The 18,317-nt window shown below is 41.9% G+C and overlaps 1 protein-coding gene and 1 long non-coding RNA gene across 2 annotated transcripts in view; one reads left to right on the top strand and one right to left on the bottom strand.

Moving 5' to 3' along the window:
* LOC140522166 (uncharacterized) overlaps positions 1-18,317 on the bottom strand; it is a 518,496-nt gene that overhangs the window by 7,324 nt on the left and 492,855 nt on the right. The window lies entirely within an intron of this gene.
* On the top strand, positions 789-16,439 carry LOC140521716 (uncharacterized). The gene is made up of 7 exons (XM_072637027.1): positions 789-1,592; positions 1,757-1,862; positions 2,109-2,255; positions 2,811-2,899; positions 9,033-9,159; positions 10,521-10,604; positions 14,410-16,439. The coding sequence occupies exons 4-7, from the start codon at positions 2,867-2,869 to the stop codon at positions 16,197-16,199; spliced, it is 2,034 nt and encodes a 677-aa protein (XP_072493128.1). The 5' UTR covers positions 789-1,592; positions 1,757-1,862; positions 2,109-2,255; positions 2,811-2,866; the 3' UTR covers positions 16,200-16,439.

Here is an 18,317-nt window from a genome sequence, read left to right as displayed (position 1 = left end):
CAAAAGTACAGGTGACTCACTGGATGGCAATATGTGCTTTACTGCTGAGCTCTGCAACTGATTCTGGAATCTCCGAGGTGTGCCTGGATTTTTTCTCATTCTTGTCCTGATTTGAATCTTCTTCCCCTAATTCTACCCTCCTTAAACTATTATTAATTTCACTCCTTGAATTCCCCTTTATTCCATTGTATCCCATTGGACTAGATGCCTTTCCACTCCCAAACACTCTCCTTTCCTTGGATCACCTAAGACCAAGGTTCCTGATCTCTTGCTTCTTCTCAACCATTTCCATGTGTCTATGACAGACTGGCAGCTCCCTGACAGCAGGGACTGCACCTTTTCCCTTCCTAAAACTTGGGAGGTGTCTAGAAAAGGGGAGGTGCTTATTCCATGTTTACTGACTGACTGACAGGCCCATGCCTGACACCAGGCCCCAGATTCTACCTCAATTCCTATATCCTGGTCTTTGTTTTATTAGGCAAATGCAGGTTCTGGCCTCAGCCCTGTCAGTCCTGTTACTTTCTTGCACCTTTTCTCCTATTTGAGTGAACAGTCTGGTTCTCACCCTGATGGGACCAGACCAGGTCCATACTGAAGATTGCAGAGACTTCTTTTAAGGCTCCTGAAGCATCTAATCCTATGGGACACCAGGAAATTTCTACTTCCCACTTCAACAAACTGAGAGTGGCTGTCAAATTCAACAAATCTGCATAACAATTCTCCAAGAAGGGGCCAAAGTTGAGCCTTAGAGATCAAAGAAGGGACACAGGTAGATGAGTTATGTAAAGCATACATTTCAAACAATTCTAAGTGAGGCAACAGTCTTTACTAGTACTTAGATGCTGCTGAATGGAAAGAGAGACAATCATAAAACTAGGCTGCCTGGGTACGCTACAAACTTAGGGTATGTATTTTCAGAGTGGACCTCACAGTGGCAAGGGTATCCTTTGACATTAAGCTAATTGACTCCCTTGGGGTAGCCAGGTGGAGCACGGGACAGACTACTGGTCAGGAAGAGTCAAGTTCAAACCCAGCCTCGGACCCTTACTAGCTTTGGAACCCTGGGCAAGTGACTTAGGGCTCTTGGCCTTGATGTCCTCATCTATGAAAGGAGGCAGAAAAGCAAATGGGAAAATAGTTCAGGTCAGCACCTTAAATGCTGAATTTTAAGTCTACTTCACCTTAAGGGTGGATCTGCCCTTAGCGGGTCAAACATCCCAATTTATCCTGCTGGGATCTGACTTGAAACGAGCCTCATTCTAATTCAGACTAGGAAAATGTGCTCATCAGACTGCCCGCATTTAGTGAACAAGCCCCACCCTCAGAGTCAGCCCGGTTTGGCTGGGAATGCCCAGCTTCCCTGGAATGCGCAGCTCGCCTCTGCCTGGTTCTCCCGCTCCCGGCTCCTAAAGTCCTGAATCTTTCCTCCAATAAGAAATCAGGTGGAGGGTGATGGGGGAGGAGGAGCTCTCAGAGATGACCAGCCTGGTGGGGGGTGGTCCAGATGGAACCGGAGCTCTGGGGTGGAGTTTGGAGGCCTGGGGAGAGGCTAGGGTGAAAGAGGGGTCATCCCAGTGGACACGGCTGCCCAGGTGATGGAGGGCAGGACTTGGGGAGGAGAGGGAGAAAGGGTCCTGAGTGCCAGACCCTGGGTGCGATTGGAGAAAAGGGGGCAGCCGTGACTGGGAGGAGCCTCCCAGAGTGGGCTGGCTGAAAACTGGAACTTGTGCTCAGATTTCTCTGCCTTCCACCCTAGGACTGGAGCTCCCTCAGCCTTCTTCCCTCAGATCCCGGATCACGCTGTCTTCTCTTGGACCTGAGATCTCTGCCTTGTGGAGGCCATCTCTGGGTGCAGGTGCCAGGTGGGTCAGAGCCAGCCCCTCACAGACCTGCTGGCTGTTCATCCCATTGGGTCTCATCCTCCCCCTCTGACCCTGTGCTGAGTCTAGCTCCAGGACCCCCTGGACCAGTCCTCCCCCCCCAGCCTGGTCCCTGGACAAGCTTCCTCCTGCTCCTTTCCGGACTCCCCACCACTTTTTAAGAGTCTGGAGCTACCCCTCCCCCAGATTTACGATTTAATTTTGACAAAATTCACACCTTACCCACAGGGACCCAGGAATCCTGTCTTGACTGAAACACACGTGAAAGGCTTGAGTGACCCTGGAAATGCCCGAGTGAAGGCCTGGATCTGCCTCCAAGAACTGGGCCCCTCAGGCCTTTTTTCATTCAGAGACAAGGCTGATTGAGAGAGGAGGGTGAGATTGTTTTTTAATTTGTCCCTTTGGTCTGGTCAACACTGACTTTTATAGAGAAAAAGAAAGGAGGATGGGAAAATTTGGGATGGGATTGAGGGGTGGCAGGCTGCCTGTGGTGATCCTGAGGTGAAGAAGAAGGGGCCTGGGATGACTCCAGGGTAACCCAGTAAGAAGGGTTGGGCTGGGTGGGGGCCGCCACCACCACAGGGGATTGAAAGCATTATTCAGTATCTAGGTGTGGGGGAAAGTTCAGGAGGTGGGTGGCCCTTTCCGGGTCCTGGTCCCATACCTAGTCAGAGGGAAATTTCTGATTCAGGAGCCCTTGAGGCTCTGACCGCTCTTATCCCCCGTGGGATCCCGAGCAGCTTCTGCCCCTTGTTATCTGAATAACAGGAGAAAGGAAGGGGAAAGAAGAGAAGCAGGAGATGGTGGGGACCATCTTTTTCAAGCAGGGCCCCTATCTCTAGGCTTCATTCTCTGTCCTGAGGGCAGGGCCTCACCCCCTGTAACTTTCGTAGGCCAGCCTCCTGTCTCATTATCCTTCTCTCTCCCCAGCTCAGTTTGTAGAAGACCAAAGCCTGGCCCAGGCTGGGAGTGCGGAGCCAGAAGGAATGGCCCTTGGCAGTTGCAGACCCCCACCCCAGGTGAGTGCACTCTGTCCATGGACTTGACCCCCAAAGAGGCCATTTCCATAGACAAAGAGGATTGTCTGTGAGGCTGGCAATCCCCAACCTATGCACTGTTCCTTTACAAAAATAGGCAGGAAATTGAAAACAGTAGCAACAACACCATCCCGTTCTCTGTCCTTTGAATTAATCCATGGCATATTGGCATCACAGTCACTAACTACTCATCCCCAGTGGCTGCCCTCCTAAGACCTCTTCACTCATTCCTCTCTGTTCTGTAGAGATCTTTTCTTTGTTCCTGTATCCATGGCTACCACCCCTATTCCACATATCCATAGGACTGCCCCCCCACATTTGCCTCTTTGGCCAAGCTGTCCCTGGCAGACCTGGAAGACAGGATACTCTGCTTATCCTCCATGGTGTGATCTGCACAAATAGTTAATCTGTCAGTTGCACACTGTCTTGTAGTTGGGCATCATCAAGGGCACACTGAGGGGGGCAGTGAGGGGTGACAGGAGTAAATACTATGAGTAGGGGCTGAGGTGCTCCCAGCCTCCTGCATACTCTGGTCCTGTTTTTCTGGAAGATATGGCAGCCCAAGAAGACAGGTTAAGTTGACTTTGGGGTCACATTCCCACGTTCAGAGGCCCTTAGCAGAGCTGTTTGGACCAGGCCAAAGAAAGGAATGCCATCTTTAACTGTTACTTAATTAGCATTTATTAAGGGCCTAGTACTTCCTTTGTCAGAGAGGATTTAAGAAAGGACTGAGTTTGGGGAACTGTTCAAAATTCTGGGAATTTTCTTTTACAGTGGGAGAAAGGGAGGTCCTAAAGGAGACACTCAGTTTTTGTGAGGGCTCAAAGGCAAAGACCCAGTGAAGTGTCTTCCTTTCTCCCCCAAATCTACTTTTGTCCATCTTCACAAAAACCCCATAGCGTAGGGCCTCTTCTTATCTTTATTTCACGGTTCAGAAAACTGAGTCCAACAGATGCAATGAGTTCCCAACCAGGGTCACGTAACTAGTAAGTGTCTGAGGCAGCGTTTGAACTCAGATCTCCCTGATCTTCTCTCTTTCCATAGCTCCATCCACAATGTGTTTGTGTGCCCAGCTTCCCACAGCTCCTCCAACATTGTCTGGCGCTATTGTCATTGCTGACAGTTTTGCAGAGTGTGGGATGAATTCTCAGTGGTGTGGTTTTCTTTTCTTTTATTAGTGTTTTGGGGCATTTTTTCATGTGGCTGGGAATTCTTGGCAGTTGTTTCTGATAATTCTTTGTTCAGATCCTTTAACCATTTATCTATTGGGGAATGGCTATTTGTTGTTTTTCAGTTGTTTTAGTCTGACTCTTTGTGATACATTGGGGTTTTCTTGGCAGAGATACTGGAGTGTTTCCCCATTTCTCTCTCCAGCACATTTTACATAGAAGGAACTGAGACAAACAGGGGGATGTGACTTGCCCATGGTCACGTTGCTGGAAAGTGTCTGAGGCTAAATTTGAACTCAGATCCTCTTGACTCCAGGCCTGGCACTCTATCTACTGTGTCACCCAGCTGCCACTGGCTATTAGTCTTTTTTAAAAGAATACTTCATTTTCCCCCAATTACATGTAAAAACATTTTTATTCCTAAATTCTGAGGTTATAGTTCTCTCGCTGCCTCCTTCCTCTTACCCCTCCTGCATGTGGTAAGCAATCAGAAATAGGTTCTACGTATGCAGTCATGTAAAGCATTTTCATATTAGTTCATGAGGAAAAAGTTGTGGTAAAAAGAAAGCAAGTGAAAACTAGTGTGCTTTAGGTCTATGTTCTGAATCACTTCTTTCTGTAGAGGGGGGAGAACATTTTTCATCATGAATCCTTTCAGATTGTCTTAGTTTATTATATAGCTGAGAATACCTAAGTTGTTCACTGTTGTTTGTCATACAATATTGCTGTTATTTCTACTAAGTTCCTTCTGCATCAGTTCATTTCAGTGTTTCTGGGTTTTGCTGAAATCCTGCTTGTCGTGTTCTGTAACATAATAGTATTCTACTGCAGTCATATACTACAACTTGTAAAGGCATTCCGCAATCAGTGGGCATCTCCTCAATTTCCCATACTTTGCCATCACAGAAAGAGTGTGAGTAGGTCCTTTTCTATCTTTTGATAGAACTTTGTGGATAGCAACTTCATATGCTTCTTCCTGGGTCAAAGGGCATCCACATTTTTGTACACCTTTTAGTATAATTCCAAATACTCTAATGCTTTTAATTGCCCTAATTGTCCTAAAGGTCTTCAGAGTTACACGTATCATCTTGCAATGTAGGAATATAAACACTTTAACATTATTGAATCTCTTTTGTTTGCTCTATTTAGTTTTTGATTTTTCTCTTGGGTCTTGTATTTCAAGATCCAATTTTTGTTCAGCTCTGGTCTTTTCATTAGGAATGCTTGAATATTCTCTATTTATTGAATGAACATGTTTTTCCCCTGAAGGACTATATTCAGTTTTTCTGGATATGTGATTCTTGGTCACCATCCTAGTTCCTTTGTCTTGGTGAATATTCTGTTCTACACCCTCCGATTATTTTTTATGTCTAAGTTCCTCACTTGTGTGTTAGCCTCACTGTAGTTCCCTGACATTTGAATTACTTCTTTCTGGCTGATTGTACTCTCTTTTTCCTTGAACTGGGAGGACTGTATTATATGAGCTATAATATGCCTGGGAGTTTTCATTTTGGATCTTTTTTAGGAGATGATTGGTGGATTCTTTCAGTTTCTATTTTACCCTCTTAGTATATCAGGTCTGTACCAAGAAAACGTCAAATGTGGCCATGGAGGGTCAGACATGACTGAAGCAACTGAGCAGCAATAAAACATCCATTCAGAATGTATTGTAGAGTATTGTATAAGATGGTCTAATCCTAATTTCCTTCCTGAATGCTTTCTGCTTTTCTCAGTAGTGTTTGGTTTTTTTAGCCAAAAATGGATTTTTTCCTAAATCAGTCTTTTGTCCACTTTACCAAACATGGAGTTCCTGAGTTCTAATGATTCTGAGTCTCCCTTTTTAATCTGATCCATTCATTCCTCTCTCTGTCTCTCTGTCTCTGTCTCTGTCTCTCTCTGTCTCTGTCTCTCTCTCTCTCTCTTTCTCTTATTATTATTGATGTTTTTCAGTCACATCCAACTCCTTGTGACCCTCCTTGGGGTTTTCTTGGCAATGATGCTGGAGTGGTTTTTATTTCTCCAGCTCATTTTTCAGCTGAGGGAACTGAGCCAAACACAGTTAAATGCCCCACCTAGGATCACGTAGCTAGTAAGAGTTTGAAGCTGGATTTGAACTCAGATTTTCCTGACTCCAGTTCCAACAGTCTATCCACACTGCCCCCAGTTGTCCCCATCATTTAATTACTATAGAATTCAATGTATAAATGTTGTTAAGTCTCCATTTGGGTTGAATATTTTGTTGCCTTTGAGCCAATTTCCATTCTTATTTTATTACAGAATGAAAGGCTATATTGGTAATTTCTGCCTTTTTACATATGTTTGCAATATCTTTCTGCCCTAGTCTGCAGTTATTTTTTGCAAAAATTCCATGGGGTGCATGGATAAGGGAAGAATTTATGATGAAACAAGTTCTAGAGAATAATACAAAATATATAATGCATAATTTTGATCAGATTAAATTTAAAAGTTTTAGCACAAACAAAGCCAATGCAATGAAAATCATAAGGAAAGGAGAGAATTGGGGAATTTTTTTCAACAAGTATCTCTGATACAGGCTTCATTTCTTGAATAATAGAGAACTGATTCTAATTTTTAAAAATATACATCATTCTCCATTTGATAAATAATTAAAGGATATGAACAGGCAGTTTTCAGAATATTCAGTCAAAGCTATCTGTAATCATGAAAAAAATGCTCTGAATTTGTATTAGACGCATGCTAAGTTAAAACAACTCCGAGGCACCAACTCATACTTATCATATTATCAGCTAATATGATGGACATGGAAAATGATGGAGGTTGAAGAGATGTGGAAAAACTGGGACACTAACGTTCTGTTGGTGGAGTTATGAACTGATCCAACTCTTGTGGAGAACAATTTGGAAGTGCTCAAAGTATTATAAAAGTGTGCATACCCTTTGATCCAATAATATCATACCACTGTTATGTTTATAGCCCAAAGACATGAAAATAATGAGGAAAGGACCTGTTTGTACAAAAATATTTTCAGTAGCTCTTTTTTGTGTTGCATAGGAGTGGGAAATTGAAGAAATGGCCATCAATTTGAGAATGGCTAAACAATCTCTAGCAGGTGATTGTAATGGGATATTATTGTGTTATAAATGATTTCAGAAAAACCTAGAAAGACTTACTTGAACTGATGCAGCATGAAGTGAACAGAACGAGGAGAACATTGTATACAGTAACAGCAATGTGTGTGGTTCATTGAAGAACTGTGAGTGACTTAGCTCTTCTCAACAATGCAGTGATCTAAGAAAATGCTCAAAGGACTAATGCCAAAGTCTACTGTCTGTCTCCAGAGAAAAGACTGATATTGTTTGTCATTCAGACTGGTGCATGCTATTTCTCACCTTTTTTTCTTACATTTTTTTCCCCAAGTCTTTCTGTACAAAATGACTAATACAGAAATGTTTTACATGATTTCATATGTACAACCTGTATCTAATTGCTTACTATAAAATTATGGGGGAGGGAATAGAGGGAAAGAGGGATAGAATTTGGAATTCTAAAATTTAAAAAAGAACAAATATTAAAAAATTTACATGTAGTAGAGGGAAGTAATTTTTCAGAAAATGTAGAAAAAGAAAATAGAGGTTGTCCACCATTCAGCATGGCACCATCCAATGACTGCAGCAAATGGAGAAATTGTGAATCTTCTTTGAATCCCATTTAAATTGTCTTAGGGAGAATCTGAAGGTCTCCTGGCAAAGTACTGAACACTGAGGTCCTTTCTCAAGTTAGATTGTCAGTCCTTCACATTCTATAACAGGGAGCACAACTCTGATGGACTGGCCATGTTGTTCAAATGCCAAAAGGATGTTTGCCTAAAGGACTGTTTTATGGAGAACACATGCAAAGAAGGCACTCATTGTGGTCAGAAGACATAGTAGAAGGCCATATTCCCAAGGTCTCTCTGAAGAATTTTGGAATCAGTGGTTAGACAGTGGCAAAGGACCACCCATCATAGCTTATCAACATCAAAGAACATGCTGTGTTGTGCTAGCGAGGCAGAATTGCAGTATTTCAAAGAATAGTGAGATGAGCAAATGAAGAGGCATATCCACCCCAAAGGTTCATGTGCACTATTTGTTCCCAAACTGTGGTAGAGCCTTTTGGCCTCTATTAGTCTGATCATCCATGGTCAGACACATTATGCTTTCACTCTTGCATAGTGATGCCCTTTTGGTCTGCTGTGAACACAAGGAACAACAAAAATGAACTATATAACTTAATACTTTAATGAGGAAATATGTGTTATTGACAAACGAAAGGAATCATGAATAAGAGGCATAAGATGTTTTGGCCATGACAGATTATACAAAGGGCAGCCCCAAGACGCAGTGTAATAACAGAATTCTCCTTCACTTGGCTGGAAAGTCTCATCTCCTTCACTTCAGTCTGGAGTGTAATTAGTCTATCTTATGAATTCTTTTCATATTTTATCTAGAGAAGATTTTGTTTCAGGCTCTCAGGAAATTAACTAGATTTTTTCTTCACTCTTTTTTCTGTAATCAAACATTCTCCCCCTCACACCCTACAATATACTCTACTTGCCAACTTCTCACAAACCTGACAATATTGTTGATAAAATATTATTTTTATCACTTGTGATAAGGAAGAAATTTCACTTTTCTCTCTTCCTTTAGTCTTTCTATCTCACAGACAAAACACACACTTTGTCCCAGATTCCATAGTAAGACATTCCTCCACCTTATCCCAATTGATCATATCAAAAACTTCTCTCAAGTTTTAATCGAGCTCTTAATGACTGTGGTTTTAAATGTTGATTCTCAGTAAACTAGGATAAGAATTTTAGGTCAATCCCCTTTTTGTGCTGCAGTTTCCTCTTCTTCTTGATGAGGTTTAGACTGCCTGAAGTCTGGAGTCTTTTTCAGGTCTAAATCTTGTGACTCTTGATGCTTTAGGAGGTGGTCACATTTCAGGATGTGTCTGTGGACTTCACCCCAGAGGAATGGGACCTCTTAGACCATCCTCAGAAGGAGTTTTATAAGGAGGTCATGCTGGAGAATGCCCACAACCTACTCTTCTTGGGTAAGGACATTTTCCCTGGCCACTCTGAGTCTCCTATCAAAGGGAATATCTTCATTCTTCAGTGTGCTGAGTTTGGAGCACTTCTCTATTACTAGAATGGGAAATGTGCTGATCTCCAGTGTCCAAGAGACACGGTCCTTCTGCTGCCTGGTTGTCCTGTAGAAGATCAGCACGTGGTTTGCAGATAACCTGCATGTTCTGTTCTTGCTACTGCAGCTGTCTGATGGCAATTTTAGGTAACTTGAGGTCAAAGATCAGGTCAGTTTTGAAGCATCTCAGATGTATAACTAATCCCATAAATTTTTTAGCTCAACCTCTCCCTGGACATTAATTTTCTCTGCCAAATCTCTGAAAAGTGCTGAGCCTGCTTTTCTCTGTAACCTCTTCCTCTTTGGGATGGGCCAAGTATTTAGGATATCCTTCTTTCTGAGAAGCATCAATTTGTCACTCACAGTTTCTGTTTGTGCCTAGTGTTACACATTTGTCCATAATCTTCCTTTAAATTGTCTCCACTATCCAGTACAGGTGGTGGGAACAGACAGAAGGCAATAAGCCTTTCTCTTCACCTGCTCTTCATCAGCTGTTGTGATAAGCACTTGCTTTACAATATTATATTATTAGCTGATATTATCTCCCTTGGGCATTTGAGAAAACTGAAGTAAACAGGTTAAGTGACTTTTGCAGACACACAGTTAGTAACTGTCTGAGGCTAGATTTAAACCCTGACATTCCTCACTCTAGTCCAAGGCCTCTCACCACTATACTACCAGTTCCCTCTAACTTCTAGATAATGGGAACTCTGTAATGAGTCCATCTTCCTATGAAAAAGGTGCATCATGGTCAAATTTTCTGATTCCCCCTTGGCTCCATGATCATCTCCCTTACCTTTCACCAAAGTTCTCAAAAATTAATCCTGTGGAAACCATGCTAAAGCACTTCTGGCCACCACCTTGTGCTCCTTGATTGCATGCCCCTATCAATGGCAGGAATTAGAGACTGGCCAAGAGTTAAAATTTGACTAACTAAGGTTCATGAAGTTTCCCAAAAGGAGAATCTCACCAGAAGAACAATGACTTGCTGAATGAACAGCCAGATTTTTATGGATTTCATGCAGTGAGAAGTTGAGGAGAGAGAGCCAGAGCTCATCCATCAAACTCTAAATTGCTGCAGCTCAGTGCTTATCTGGCACATCCTTTTTTGGTTACTTGCATTACAATTGTTAATGGAAGAGTAAGCCAGATATTTGTGAACATGAAGGAATGATTCTCAAAATGGAGTAGCTTTGTATGTACACTGTTTTCCCTAAAGAGAACTAAGTTCTAAGTATTTCTCCATGTTCTTTCCTTTTTCCACATTATCAGGGCTTCCAGTTCCCAGAGAATATTTGGAGGAAAGGGAGGTGCCATTGATACTGAAACAAGAAGGCCTGAAGAGCTTCTGTCCAGGTGAGTGAGGTAAAAGCAGGCACATGAGAGCTGTGTCTCTTGGTGTTGTAGCAAAGCAAGTGTTAGACTTGGGGGCAGGAACACCTGAAGTTGGATTCTTTTTCAGACACTTTTAGCAGTGAGTCTGTGCACAAGTCACTGAACTCCACTGACTCTCAGTTTCCCCTTCTGTAAAATTAGGATGTTAGATACCATGCAGTTAGGCTGTCTCCTACTGATAAATCTACGATCCTAAAAAGAATGCATTGTTTAGAATTTGGGGGTATGGAACTTCCCTGAAAGTGAGAAAGAGGGTTAGGCTTTTAAATATGGTCTCTTTCTTAGGCATTTTTCTCATCAGTGAAGACTTAGAAAGTTGCTGCTATGTGCCATACCCTCTCTTAAGCAACGTAAAGAGATACAAGGAACATCCCTTGCTCTACTGGTGTTCACAGACTGAGTGGGCAGATAACATGCCAACAGTCATGTAGAAACCTGTTATGGACAAGACAGATGGGATCTCATTGAGAGAGGGAATGTACTGTAGTGAAGGAGGACTGGAAAGGCTTTTTATGGAAGGTGGGCTCTAGCTGGGGCTTCAGGGAAGCCAGGATGGCATTCTGTGTCTGGAGATGACTTGGAAAGCCCAAACATTTGGAAGACAGAGTATCCTCTTCACAGAACAGAAATGAGGCCCATACCACTGGATTATAGCATGTGTGGTGGGGATATGAAGGGAAAAAAATTTAAAAGAATAGAGAGGGGTAAGTAAAGAGAGGGTGGGTGATTAATAGCCTTACAACAGATTTTATATTTGATCATTTTCCGAGGGAGCCCTAGGAGACTGTTGAGGATGTGGTGATATGGTCAGTCAAGAACATTAGGAAGATGATCTTTGTGAGTGATGAAATGACTGGAGTGGAGGGAGACTTGGAACAGCTGGAAGAAGTATCAAGTTCTTGAAACAGCTCTGTTATGTGGTGTTCAGGACCTGAACCAAGACAGTGGAAGTGTTGGAAGAGAAGGGGGTGTATGGGAGAAATGTTAACTGGGTGGAATCAGAGGACTTAGGAGCAGACTGAATATGGGAGTCAGAAGTGTTTGTGAAAGTCACTGAGGAATGCATGACACCTCATTTATGAGCCTGCTGTAATGGAAGGATGCATTGGAGAGTATTAGGAAAGTAGGAAGATGGGAGAGTTGGAGGAAAGAGAATGAGTTTGGTTTGGGGAACAGTGAGATTAGTGTCACTAAATCCCAGAGGGAGTGAGAGAGAAAAAGAAGGGTGATTGACTGTGAAAAGCTGTAGAGAAGGAAAGAAAGATGAGGATGAAGAAATGACCAGTGGATTCAGCAACGTGGATATTTTTGGTAATTTTGGAGAGGAATTTCAGTTGAATAATGAAATTGGGAGCTAGACTGCTGAGAATTTCAGAGTAAGGAGTTGGAGACACCAGTTGGACCTGGGCACCTCCTGCTGTTTAGCCAAGAAGTGGAAGAAAGATACTGTAAAAATATCTCTGGGATTGAATGGATCAAGTGATCTTGTTTTGAGCATTAGAAGGAAATGGTTTGTAACAGTAGGGAAGGAGTCATTAGAGTGGGAGCGACTGGAAGGTAGTGAGAAAAGGGAATGCTGGAGGGGCAACGTACTGAGGAAGATGATATCCTGAAATCAGTTGATTTACACATGGAAAGGAGTTTTCTTTAGCTAGAAGAAGGAGGATCATTTCATCTGATATATAGAGGATGAGGAGGATGAGATAGCTCTTGGTAAGTATCCAATGTTTTCAAAGAAAAAATAAAAGGGAATTTCTCTGCTGAGAAGGTGAGTGGGGGGTGGACAGTGGGAGCAAGCAATAAGGGACGGTTGTGAAAAAATTAAAAGAATTGAAAAAGCTCTGTCTTTGGCATCATTTCTCAGTCTTGATTCCATTTGGGGTTTTCTTGGCAAAGATACTGGAATTTTTTCCTTTTTGTTTTTCAGGCTCCTTTTAAAGATGAGGAAATCAAGGCCAAGAGCCCTAAGTGATTTGCCCAGGGTGCCAAAACTAGTAACGGTCTGAGGCTGGATTTGAACTTGAGTCTTCCTGACCAGTGCTCTATCCAGAGCACCACCTAGCTACCTCAAAGGAATCAGTTAGCTAAATGTCAAAGAATACCCTTGCCACAGTGAGGTCCACCCTGAAAATGCATACCCTAAGTTTGTAGTATACCCAGGCAGCCTAGTTTTAACATTTTCTCTCTTTCCATTCAGCAGCATCTAAGTACTAGCAAAGGCTGTTGCCTCATTTAGAATTATTTGAAATACATGTTTTACATGAATCATCTACCTGTGTCCCTTCTTTGATCTCTAAGGCTCAATCTTTGGCCCCTTCTTGGAGAATTGTTATGCAGATTTATTGAATTTGACAGCCACTCTCAGTTTGTTGAAGTGGGAAGTAGAAATTTCCTGGTGTCCCGTAGGATAAGATGCTTCAGGAATCTTAAAAGAAGTCTCTGCAATCTTCATTATGGACCTGGTCTGGTGCCATCAGGGTGAGAACCAGCCAAAGTTCACTCAAATAGGAGATAAGGTGCAAGAGAGTAACAGGGGTAAGGCCAGAACCTGCATTTGCCAATTAAGACAGAGACCAGGATATAGGTATTGAGGTTGAATCTGGGACTTAGTGTCAGTCATGGACCTGTCAGTCAATAAACATGGATCAAGCACCTCCAGTTGTCTAGGTACCTCACCACGTTTAGGAAGGGAAAAGGTGCAATCCCTGCTGTCAGGGAGCTGCCAGTCTGTCATAGACACATGGAAATGGTTGAGAAGAAGCCAAGAAATCAGGAACCTTGGTCTTAGGTGATCCAAGGAAAGGAGAGTGTTTGGGAGTGGAAAGACATCTAGTCCAACAGGATACAATGGAATAAAGGAGAATTCAAGGAGTGAAATTAATAATAGTTTAAGGAGGGTAGAATTAGGGGGAAAAAGATTCAAATCATGACAACAATGAGAAAAAATCCAGGTACACCTCAGAGATTAAAGAATCAGTTGCAAAGCTTGGTGGTAAAGCAAATATTCCAGTCCAGTGAGTCACCTGTACTTTTGTATTTTCAGTACATATAAAAGTTATGCTTATAATATACTGTTGTCTATTACATGCATAATATTATTTTGCTTTTTAACAGTACATATTTTAATTTGGAAATATTTTATTGGTGATAAAAGCTGACTGTATCTGAGCCTTTGGTGTGTCCCAGACTTCTTTCTGGTGGTGTCTCTGGTCCAGTGCTGCTGGCTGCTGATTCATCAGCGTTGTGATTGCTCAGTTGCCATGGCAGTTTCTTCAAATAAGACAACAGAGGTTTTGTGTCTCAGAGAATAGGAAGATACAAAGGGAGGGAGAAAAATATCAAGCATACAAAAATAAAACATTTTTTCTTAAAAAAAGGTAAAACAAAAGTAAGTGCCATGTAGAAGGGCCATCTAGTTCCATGGACCGAACATGCCCACTTGCAGGGTTGGTGGTCTAGTCTCATCTGCAGGGTTACTTTTCAGGTCACTCAGCCATTCTGAGCTCATGGCCTGACTTTATGTTCTGGTAAGAATGTTGAGTCTAATTTCACAGATATTTCTGAGCATCCAATCTTAAGTCAAGTGACCCTACAAATTTGAGCTAATGACATTTTCAAACAATTGTGATTGTGTCTTTGAAGAGTTCTATCTTCACCTGGGGGAGAATCATATAGATCTGATTATTTTCTTCCAATGGAGGGAAATGTTTATATGTGTGTGTACTTGTGTCTCTGTATGTATGTTCTATTACTTGTTTTTTTGCAGAAGGAATGATTACACCCAGAAGAAAAGAGACTACTGAAAAGCTAAGGATTTCTGTGAAGGAAACACACCAAGCAAACCTCATGAGTGACAGTTCCTGTGCCTTCACTGGGAGACAAACCTGTGCTGTAAATGATGGAATCCACACAGGAGAGAAACCTCGTGGTTGTAGTCATTGTGGGAAAACCATGAGTCAACAGTCTTCCCTGATTTACTGTCAGACAATTCATAATGAAGAGACACCCCATGAATCTCCTGAATGTGGTATATCTTTTAGTGAACACTCGTCCTTCCTTTTTCATCACAGTATTCACAGTGAGAGGAAACCTCATAATTGTAATCAGTGTGGAAAGGCTGGGAGTTGCAGCTGTAGTCTTGCTGTACATCAGAGCATGGAGACCAGAGAGCAGCCTTATGACTATGAGAAATTTGGAAAGGCATTCCCACAGAATTCTAATCTTTCTCCACATCAGAGAATCCACACTGGGGAGAAACCTTATGAATGTAATCAACGTGGAAAAGCATTTGGAAGAAACAGCCAATTGGCTGCACTTCAGAGAATCCACACTGGAGAGAAACCACACGAGTGTAATCAATGTAGAAAGACTTTCTGGTTTAGTTCCAGTCTTGCAGCCCATCAGAAAATCCACACTGGAGAGAAACCTCATGAATGTAATGAATGTGGAAAGGCTTTCAGAGAGAGCTCCAAACTTACTGTACATCAGAGAATCCACACTGGGGAGAAACCTTATAAATGTAATCAATGTGGAAAGGCTTTTAGACGAAAAGATGAACTTACTGTACACCAGAGAATCCACACTGGACAGAAACCTTATAAATGTAATCAATGTGGAAAGTCTTTCAGACGAAACAGCCAACTTGCTGTACATTGGAGTATCCACACTGGAGAGAAACCTCATGAATGTAATCAATGTGGAAAAGCTTTCACAGATAGATCCAGTCTTGCTGCACATCAGAGAATCCACACTGGAGAAAAACCTTATGAATGTAATCAGTGTGGAAAAGCTTTCACAGATAGATCCAGTCTTGCTGGACATCGGAGAATCCACACTGGAGAGAAACCACACAAGTGTAATCAATGTAGAAAGACTTTCTGGTTTAGTTCCAGTCTTGCAGCCCATCAGAAAATCCACACTGGAGAGAAACCTCATGAATGTAATGAATGTGGAAAGGCTTTCAGAGAGAGCTCCAAACTTACTGTACATCAGAGAATCCACACTGGGGAGAAACCTTATAAATGTAATCAATGTGGAAAGGCTTTTAGACGAAAAGATGAACTTACTGTACACCAGAGAATCCACACTGGACAGAAACCTTATAAATGTAATCAATGTGGAAAGTCTTTCAGACGAAACAGCCAACTTGCTGTACATTGGAGTATCCACACTGGAGAGAAACCTCATGAATGTAATCAATGTGGAAAAGCTTTCACAGATAGATCCAGTCTTGCTGCACATCAGAGAATCCACACTGGAGAAAAACCTTATGAATGTAATCAATGTGGAAAAGCTTTCACAGATAGATCCAGTCTTGCTGGACATCGGAGAATCCACACTGGAGAGAAAGCTTATGAATGTAATCAATGTGGAAAAGCATTTGGAAGAAACTACCAACTTGCTGCACATCAGAGAATCCACACTGGACAGAAACTGTATAAATGTAATCAATGTGGAAAGGCTTTCAGAGACAGCTCTAGTCTTGCTACACATCAGAGAATCCACACTGGAGAGAAACCTTATGAATGTAATCAATGTGGAAAGGCTTTCAGATGAAAGAATCAACTTACTGTACACCAGAGAATCCACACTGGACAGAAACCTTATAAATGTAATCAATGTGGAAAGGCTTTCACACGGAGCTCCTCTCTTGCTGCCCACCAGAGAATCCACACTGGAGAGATACCTTATAAATGTAATCAATGTGGAAAGGCTTTCAGAGTAAACCAGCTACTTGCTGCACATCAGAGAATCCACAATGGAGAGAAACCTTTTGAATGTTAGGAATGTGGAAAACCTTTCAGAGAGAGATCCATTGTTGCTTTACATCAGAGAATCCACACTGGAGAGAAACCTTATGAATGTAATGAATGTGGAAGGGCTTTCAGGCAAAACTCCCATCTTGCTGCACATAACAGAATCCACACTGGAGAGAGATAAAACGTGATAAAAGTGTTTATATACACCCTCACCTTACTATACAATTCTGATGAAAGCAAAGTTGAAAAGACAATTTCTGGGTAATCATTAAATTATGGCCAGTTAATAGTGGATAAAACAATGGTTATTTAGCTATCTCTTACAAACCAAAGATGAATCATGGAGACCTTTCAACACTTACATACACTTAGATAAGTGGGAGTTAACTACAGGCGTAAGTCAGTTTTGATTAGTTAAAACTTAATGAGAATGAGCATTATAATGAGATTTGGATTTACTCTAATGAGGGACTGGTTTGGGGGGGGGGGGAGGTGGCATGAATCTTGACTCAATTTTGGACAAAGAGACTTATTGCTATCCAGATTACCCTTACCTAGGGCAGTCTAGACCAGAGGGGTCCACTACCCCTCAGACCTGTCTAACTAAAACACAATGGGCCAGAATAAACCTAGAATAAAATCTCTTTAAATTTTGGTGAAATCTAAATTTTCAGTTGTTTAAGCCTTGCCCAAGACTTCATCTGATCATCAACGCTGCCCTTCAAAGACTGGATGAATCACTTACAGTGGCCAATCTCTGAATGAGGAAATGAGGAAGAAGCTTAGTCCTAATTTAATAATTGTTTATGTGGGAGAAATATTCATTTCTCTCATTTCAGAGAATTCATTTTAGAGAACATATCTCATTAACGTAATCAGTATGAAAAGTCTTCAAGCTAACACTGTCCTTTGTTTCCTATCAGAATTCACGTGGGATAGCAAGCATGTTCCCAAAATGGATGTGCAAAGATGGACTATGGAGCATATTAGACATGAGACATTTCATCTTATGATCAAGCCCTGTCTGGAGTCAGGGAAGGTCTGCAGCCAGAGATCATCTCTTCCTTTACATCAAGGATTCCTAGTGGAGAGAAGACTAAATGCTAAATGAGGACCTGCTCTTTCTTGGAAGAGGCAGGTCACTAGACGGCATAATATTCACAGTAGAAGGAAGCCTTGTAAAAGCCACGGTTGTGGGAAGGTTGTCACCTGAATGTCATAAATTTTTATTTGTTCCAATATGTACATTGGAGCAATCTTCCTAGAGATAAAACTGATGGATCTAATTAATGAGCTGTGGTTTCTCCCTGTAGCATGGACCTCACTAGACATTATATATTTCACAGAGTGTGTGAAACCCTAAAAAGGGATTCATTTAATCTCAGAAACCACAAGGTTTCTCATGAGTTCCCTAAAATATTCCACGGACCCCTAGGGTGAAGCCTGCCACTGCCTTCTTCACTTTACTGCACTCTTCCACTGTAGTGAGACACATTTCCTGCTCACCCTTCAAGCCTGTCCTAGGCTGGTATTCTGGTTCACTCCTCTACAACTGATTCTGAGCCATTATTGCAAAGTTGTTTTCAAGGGAATCTGGAAGAGCCTAGAAAAGTGAGTGCCTCACCTTACCATTTTGGCTCCAGTAGTCCTTATGCCCATGTTTTCAAGTAATACTCCCTTGATAGCTCAAATTTTCTTGAAAAGGCTTTTGTCTTTCCCATTCAGTTGTTTTCTTCTATTTCTTTGCAATGCCCATTTAAGAAAACCTCATCTCTCCTTGTTATTCTCACAAACTATGAATTCATTTGGGGAAATCTCCCCTTTTCTTTTCCCTTTCCTTCTTTTCTCAGCTATTTGTAAGGCCTCATCAAACAGACATTTTTCTTTGTTGGTCTTTCGCTTAGGAATATATTTA

The sequence above is a fragment of the Notamacropus eugenii genome, chromosome 1 (assembly GCF_028372415.1).
Source record: "Notamacropus eugenii isolate mMacEug1 chromosome 1, mMacEug1.pri_v2, whole genome shotgun sequence".
NCBI classification, from domain to species: Eukaryota; Metazoa; Chordata; class Mammalia; order Diprotodontia; family Macropodidae; genus Notamacropus; species Notamacropus eugenii.
The sequence above is the reverse complement of the archived record's forward strand: the minus strand, read 5'-3'. Positions and strand labels throughout refer to the sequence as shown.

What these genes read in the sequence shown, in the direction of transcription:
- LOC140521716 (XM_072637027.1), top strand. Translation starts at nt 2,867, where the DNA reads ATGGCCCTTGGCAGTTGCAGACCCCCACCCCAG. An exon ending in GTTGCAGACCCCCACCCCAG is followed by an intron (nt 2,900 to 9,032) that starts GTGAGTGCACTC and finishes TTGATGCTTTAG; the next exon opens with GAGGTGGTCACATTTCAGGA. An exon ending in CCACAACCTACTCTTCTTGG is followed by an intron (nt 9,160 to 10,520) that starts GTAAGGACATTT and finishes CCACATTATCAG; the next exon opens with GGCTTCCAGTTCCCAGAGAA.